Raw genomic sequence first — 7,213 nt, 5'->3', positions numbered from 1 at the left:
ATATGTATGACTTATTAGTGTGGGAGAAAATAAGCTTTATAGGATCGTGTGATATGGAAGAAATAAAAACGACGAACTGCATAATAAAGGTCCATATCACAAGTGGCAATATAAAGTGACGTTCTTTCGCATTAAGATTTTGTGCATCCAACCATAAAAGCGCATGACAACCTCTGCTTCCCTCTGTGAAGGGCCTATCTTTCACTTTTATCTCCTACCTTACATAAGAGTCTTGGTGCTCCTCACCCTTCCCTTTTACATTTTATCCTTTGGCAAGCACAATATGTTGGAAAGATCCTGATATATATGGCTAATTGGATGTGAGTTTTCATGAACTATTATTATTGTTGACATTACCCTTGAGGTAAAACGTTGGGAGGCAAAACTATAAGCCCCTATCTTTCTCTGTGTCCGATTAAAACTCCATACCCATAAGTATTGCGTGAGTGTTAGCAATTGTGAAAGACTATATGATAGTTGAGTATGTGGACTTGCTGAAAAGCTCTTATATTGACTCTTTTCTATGTTATGATAAATTGTAATTACTCCAATGACTGAGATTATAGTTTGTTAGTTTTCAATGAAGTTTATGATTCATACTTGAAATTGTGATTTAATTGTTACTCTAGCATAATAGATCATATGATAAGAATTATATAAGTTGTTGTTCTAAGAATGATCATGATGCCCTCATGTCCACATTTTATTTTTATCGACACCTCTATCTCTAAACATGTGGACATATTTTTCGATTTCGGCTTTCGCTTGAGGACAAGCGAGGTCTAAGCTTGGGGGAGTTGATACGTACATTTTGCATCATGCTTTTATATCGATATTTATTGCATTATGGGCTGTTATTACACATTATGTAACAATACTTATGCCTATTCTCTCTTATTTTACAAGGTTTACATAAAGAGGGAGAATGCCGGCAGCTGGGATTCTGGGCCGAAAAAGGAGCAAATATTAGAGACTTATTCTGCACAGCTCCAAAACTCCTGAAACTTCACGGAAGTCATTTTCAGAATATATAAAAAATACTGAGCGTAAGAAGTTCCGGAGGGGGGCCACACCCTGCCCACGAGGGTGGGGGACGCGCCCTACCCCCCTGGGCGCGCCCCTGCCTCATGGGCCCCCTGGTGGCCCTCCGATGCCCATCTTCTGCTATATGGAGTCTTTCGATGAGGAAAAAGTCATAAGCCAGCTTTCGGGACGAGACTCCACCGCCACGAGGCGGAACCTTGGCGGAATCAATCTAGGGCTCCGGCGGAGCTGTTCTACCGGGGAAACTTCCCTTGAGGAGGGGGAAATCATCACCATCGTCATCACCAATGATCCTCTCATCGGGAGGGGCTCAATCTCCACCAACATCTTCACCAGCACCATCTCCTCTCAAACCCTAGTTCATCTCTTATATCCAATTCTTGTCTCCAAGTCTGGGATTGATACCTGTGGGTTGCTAGTAGTGTTAATTACTCCTTGTAGTTGATGCTAGTTGGTTTATTTAGTGGAAGATCATATGTTCAGATCCTATATGCATATTAATACCCCTCTGATTATGAACATGAATATGCTTTGTGAGTAGTTACGTTTGTTCCTGAGGACATGGGAGAGGTCTTGCTATTAGTAGTCATGTGAATTTGGTATTCGTTCGATATTTTGATGAGATGTATGTTGTCTCTCCTTTAGTGGTGTTATGTGAACATCGACTACATGGCACTTCACCATTATTTGGGCCTAGACGAAGGCATTGGGAAGTAATAAGTAGATGATGGGTTGCTAGAGTGACAGAAGTTTAAACCCTAGTTTATGCGTTGCTTCGTAAGGGGCTGATTTGGATACATATGTTTCATGCTATGGTTAGGTTTACCTTAATACTTTTGTTGTAGTTGTGGATGCTTGCAATAAAAGTTAATCATAAGTGGGATGCTTGTCCAAGTAAGGACAGTACCCAAGCACCGGTCCACCCACATACCAAATTATCAAAGTACCGAACGCGAATCATATGAACGTGATGAAAACTAGCTTGACGATAATTCCCATGTATCCTCCGGAGCGCTTTTCACTATATAAGAATTTGTCCGGGCTTGTCCTTTGCTATAAAAAGGATTGGGCCACCTTACTGCACTTTATTTACTTTTATTACTTGTTGCTCGTTACAAACTATTTTATCACAAAACTATCTGTTACCTATAATTTCAGTGCTTGCAGAGAATACCTTGCTGAAAACCGCTTGTCATTTCCTTCTGCTTCTCGCTGGGTTCGACACTCTTACTTATCGAAAGGACTATGATAGATCTCCTATACTTGTGGGTCATCAATAACATATTGGAATAAGGTATCTTTGGCCTCTTTCTACCCCGACGATGTCAGATTTGGCGTCAACAATTTGTGTCACCATATTTATTGGCTCTCTTTAAATCTTGGCAGTTGGTTTGTTTGTGAAGATAGAAATTGGCCTGCCATTGGTGTGGTGACTTCGACGTCTTCTTTAGTGATGCTAAGGGCATGCCCAACGGGTAGCCTCAGTACCGGTGCCCCGCGTGCCAGCTAGGTTCGGATGCCACCATGGCATTAAAGTGGTAGCTTGCAGACTAGAGGTGACTCCTGCAGAGGAGCCAACTTCCTCGAGTGAAAAAGCAAGAAAAGGTAGAAAAGTAGGAGAGCACAAGAGAGAGAGAGTGCATGCTATAAAGGAGATGCGTCAGCCCCTGCTTGGGAAGAGAGAGGGTGTGGGGCTCAGCCCTGGTGGCCTCACAATTTTGCGTTGGAAGATTAAAATGAAACCGATAGCCTCAACCTACTCAGTCTATGTGGCAAGTATGGGGCAGCACCATACGGGTGCTACCGTAGTTCATGCCCTAAGTGGCATGATCCGGTTTCTCTAGCCCTCTAGACCAGTGATGATGGATTGAAAACATATACTGCATGGCATAATGCTTCAACCGATGTTTCTTCTGTCATTTCTGGACCTCGTCTAAAGAGGCGAATGATTATTAAGTCGTTTATACTTGCTACCGTTTTCTTTAATAATGGTCAGATCTAAGATATCTTTCGTATCTTGAAAAAACTAACCCGATGAAAACCTGTTTTGTCCATAGGAAGGCGTACTACAATAAGCGGCGCCTTTTTCGTCGAGCATCCCTCGTGTGTGTGTGTGTCTCCACAGTCAAATCGGGATAAAGCAACGGCGACGTCATGGCCTCGCCGGCGACGCCGAGGCCGGCGCTGATCCGGCCGCGCGCCTCGCGCAGCCGCTCCCAGTTGGGCGCCGTCAGCCTCGCCTCCGACCACGCCGCCGCCACGGCCTCCTCCGGCCGCCGCCGCGACTTCGTCTTCGTCGTCAACCCCTCCGGTACGCCCCACCCGGAGCCTCCCCCTCCACCCCACCCCACCCCGGCCACGTATCTCCACTCTAAACGCCCTCCGCGTCGCGCGGATCCCGCTGTGCAGGCGCCAATGGCCGGACGGGCAAGCAGTGGAAGCAGCTGCTCCCCTTCCTCCACACCCGCCTCGCCGACCAATGCAACGTAAGCCTCTGAGACCTCCTAGATCCCCGCAGTCCGCAGACCACATCACTCCACAACCGCAAGCTCCGATTGCCGTGCGAGACCACGCTTGGGCTCAGATCCGGCGGTAAATAACTCGGTGATCTCACAGAATATTTTGCTTTGTGCCTTTGTGTTTGTGGGTATCGATCGGGTGATCAGATTTGCGAGTGCATCACTTCGGGCCCGTCGCACGCCATAGATGTCACGAGGGAGGTGTGTGCGCCTCGCTTCATATCAAATTCAATCATCACCTGTTAATTTTCCCACTATGGGGTTCCCACTGTTCTCTGAACACTGGTCCTCTTGTGCGTGCCTTAGGCTATAAAGGACGGTGCTGATGCTGTGATCGCCGTTGGCGGGGATGGGACGCTTCATGAGGTATTTGTGTGTCGCGTGTTGGCACGATATTGGTGCAAATTGTTGACATTTCCTGCATTTGATACCGGAAGCACATGTGTGCAGGTGGTGAATGGCTTCTTTTGGAAAGGAAGCCCGGTCCGTGCTCTCGATCGAGGGCCTGATCACTTGACGGCACTTGGTGTGAGTGGCATACCTTGTTGCTTTGCTGAAAGAAAAGGAGATTGCCCTTTTTGTCTTTTGAGACATAACTGTTAGGGTGTTCTGGAATGTTTACACGATGGAATTCGTTCAGTAGTGATGCACTTTGTTTTTCTTTTGCAGCTCATCCCACTTGGAACTGGCTCAGACTTTGCTAGGACATTTGGATGGTAATTTTGTTTGTCATTCTTGTATGTTCTATACATGCCCTTGTGGTTTGGTAACCTCCATTTTCATTGGAACGTGTTGTTATTGCTTGTTAAACCAGGTCAAATGATCCCCGTCAGGCGATTGATCGAATTGTGAGAGGTTTCTTCCTTGCTACTTTATCCTCATATAGCATCTATGTTGATTCTTCCTCTGTTAGCAAGTAAAGTACACGGATATATAGTAACCGGATTAAACTAATTTCGTATCTTCTGTCTCATCATTGCGGATAGCCATACCAGATGATAAAGTTCTAGCCACTCTAAACTCAACATTTCAGTGACAACTTCCCCAGTTTTGTGACAGTTATGAAACCAAGACCAACATGATCAAATACCTGTGTACTCAGACTCAGTGGAATTGTCTGCCCAACATCTCAGACTCACAGGTAAACCTTTTCTGCAGGAGTTAAATCAAAATTAGACATTGGCATGATGGAAGGTCCAAATGGAGACCCACATTTCTTTATAAATGTTGCTGACATCCATCTGTAAGTGGATATTGATAATTTGAAACATCAAATTCAATGTATATGTTGGAAATTTAAAAATTGCTATGCCTACAGGAGTGCCAAGGCAGGTTATTTTGCTTCTATGTACAAGAGGTTTGGCAACTTATGTTATGTTCTGGGAGCTTTAAGAGGCTTTTGGGGTCATACTAATCGAGATTTGAGAATAAAGGTGAGCTTTTATGTAGGTTTTGCTTCCAAGTGAGTTGCACTATACAGCTTTTTTTGCCCATGTAATTTTGAACCTTTGCAATTTGATAACACATATAATAGGTAAATGGAGGAGAATGGAGAACAGTTGATAAAGTCACTGCTCTATGCGTTGGAAATGCCAAGTACTTTGGTGGTGGCATGAAGATTACTCCAACAGTTGATCCTTTTAGCGGTGACCTTCAGGTGCCTAAGCCAGTCAAAATTAATTTTACAATTTAGAGTAAATGGCACGCTTGTAGAGTTGTAGTAATTTGTAAGGTGTTTTACAGGTTGTTATTATCCAAGATTTCAAGTGGTACAGTTTTCTTCTTAAGCTACATAGGCTGTATGGAGGCACACACTTAACGGTGAATGGCGTGTCATCAATAAGGTAAACAATACATCGGGTTTTGTTAAGGTTCTTGCACTTGAGAGTGAAAAGGATATTACTATCTAAAATGATTCTGTGAACTTGGATGATGTGCCTTTTGTAGAAAAAAAAACCCTGCATGGAAAACACACAGATACTGCAGAAAGCATATTGCTTTTTATGTTCCCAAGGAAGGTAGTTGGGCGCTTGGAATGTTTGAACATATAGGCCAACCTCTTAAAACATATTTATGTTGATCGATTACTCTAGTATTTGTTACCATTCTTCATTAGTACTGTTTGCTATAATATCTTAATGTCTGGCAAAGGTCCAAAAGTTTGGTGTGTGTTTTTTTTTGAACAATATCTGAGCCCTCTGACCGTTTATGTAAGAACTAGCCAAACACGAAATTGTTTTTTATGGAAGCGCGTGGGTAACGTGAAAATGCTTTGCTAAGCGCATTTGGTTAGTTTTCAAAACACTAGTTCGAGCAGTTGAAGTAGTAATCATTGTTCTGATTTCTGAAGGTGTTTCTGAAACACAGCAAGCACAGTTTAATTCAACAATCTTGATAGATGTCTTCATCTGACGAACAACATTGCTGTTGCAGAGTACAATCAGTTGAAGTGGCAGAAGTGGTGCCTAACGGCGACGTCTTTGTGCAATCTGACGGGGAGCATTTCGGTTTTCTTCCGACCAAATTCTCAGTTCTGCCTGGCGCAGTAGATTTCTTCAGCTAAACCGCTGTGCTGTTTCTTCCTGTCGGATTCCGACGGACAGAAGACGCGTGATTCTTGGTGTGAGTTGCCCTGTTCACCTGGTCAATTTCTTGTGCCATAGATCACGACGTTCTTCCTCCTGTTACACTAGCTTAAGATGACGTGGCAATCAGGTTGCTCCACTCACTTGATCTTCTGGTCTGATATGGTAGTACGCACGTGAAACAAATTACTGATGTGCAGCAGCCACCCGCCATGTAATTTCTCTGCCTGCATGCAGCATAGAATAGTCGGGTCGTTGGTGTTCATAGACAAGCTGTAGAGTCACAGCACAGGGGCCGAACTGGTATGAGTGTAAATTTCACTGTTGTTTCTTCAGTCTTGTAAGTACCGTGTGCAATAATACGCTGCTTGTTGCTCGAACAACTGAAGTGCCTGCAGATCCAGTGTCAAGATGATGCATTCCCGACCTCCAAGGTAGGTAAATGTTGTCGCGAAAGCTTTTTAGTACCACATTGCGCGGAACAGTGTCACACAAATCAGACACACTTTTACTCTGCCCCCTTGCTGAGTGTACTCCACAAATGTGATAAAAATATTCTAGTGGTTCTTTTGGAGTGCGTAGTGATTTGATTCCGGGACATTTATCTGTGAACCTGGGCCGAGAATCTCTTGTGTCTGTTCCTCACGTACTACGCAAGGAATATCGTGACCGTTGCTTGGAAATCCAACTGCCAATTGAAAATAATGGGTAGTAGTGAAAAGATAGTACTCCACTAGCGTGCCCCCTGATGGCATGGCAGCAGACTTTATGCTCCTTTAACCTTGGGCATGATGACTTGACTCCTTTATTCTCGTCACTGTCTGAGATGTGCTCTCGGTCTCAGGTGGGTTGCTGGACCATCAGCATCGCATCCCATACTGTACGTCGTCTGAGGTCTGACCTTGTGGGCGACTCGAGGCAATTCTGGTGTTGATTTTTGAAGAGCGAGAAGAAAGAAAGTTGTTGATGGCAAAAATCGTATGCACAGCAACACACTCAATTCCTGAAGTGATCAACAATCTAGCCGGTCTTCTCTTCTGCCGTCTTCTGCTGTATGAGGAACAG

The 7,213-nt window shown here is 44.2% G+C and overlaps 1 protein-coding gene across 1 annotated transcript; it reads left to right on the top strand.

Moving 5' to 3' along the window:
• The first annotated feature begins 3,129 nt into the window (after positions 1-3,129).
• LOC125511310 (sphingoid long-chain bases kinase 2, mitochondrial) lies at positions 3,130-6,531 on the top strand. The gene is made up of 12 exons (XM_048676647.1): positions 3,130-3,355; positions 3,454-3,530; positions 3,711-3,764; positions 3,870-3,929; positions 4,014-4,091; positions 4,233-4,279; positions 4,378-4,418; positions 4,722-4,806; positions 4,882-4,996; positions 5,098-5,220; positions 5,307-5,407; positions 5,997-6,531. Exons 1-12 carry the CDS (start codon positions 3,199-3,201, stop codon positions 6,124-6,126), a joined length of 1,068 nt encoding a protein of 355 aa, XP_048532604.1. The 5' UTR covers positions 3,130-3,198; the 3' UTR covers positions 6,127-6,531.
• Positions 6,532-7,213: the final 682 nt, after the last annotated feature.

The sequence above is a fragment of the Triticum urartu genome, chromosome 5 (genome assembly GCF_003073215.2).
Source record: "Triticum urartu cultivar G1812 chromosome 5, Tu2.1, whole genome shotgun sequence".
Taxonomy (NCBI): Eukaryota; Viridiplantae; Streptophyta; class Magnoliopsida; order Poales; family Poaceae; genus Triticum; species Triticum urartu.
The sequence above is the reverse complement of the archived record's forward strand: the minus strand, read 5'-3'. Positions and strand labels throughout refer to the sequence as shown.

Excerpts from the sequence above, each read along its gene's own strand:
- LOC125511310 (XM_048676647.1), top strand. The coding sequence starts at position 3,199 with ATGGCCTCGCCGGCGACGCCGAGGCCGGCGCTGATCCGGCCGCGCGCC. Across the intron at positions 3,356-3,453 it reads CTTCGTCGTCAACCCCTCCG|GCGCCAATGGCCGGACGGGC; the intron begins GTACGCCCCACC and ends CCCGCTGTGCAG. Across the intron at positions 3,930-4,013 it reads GGGATGGGACGCTTCATGAG|GTGGTGAATGGCTTCTTTTG; the intron begins GTATTTGTGTGT and ends ACATGTGTGCAG.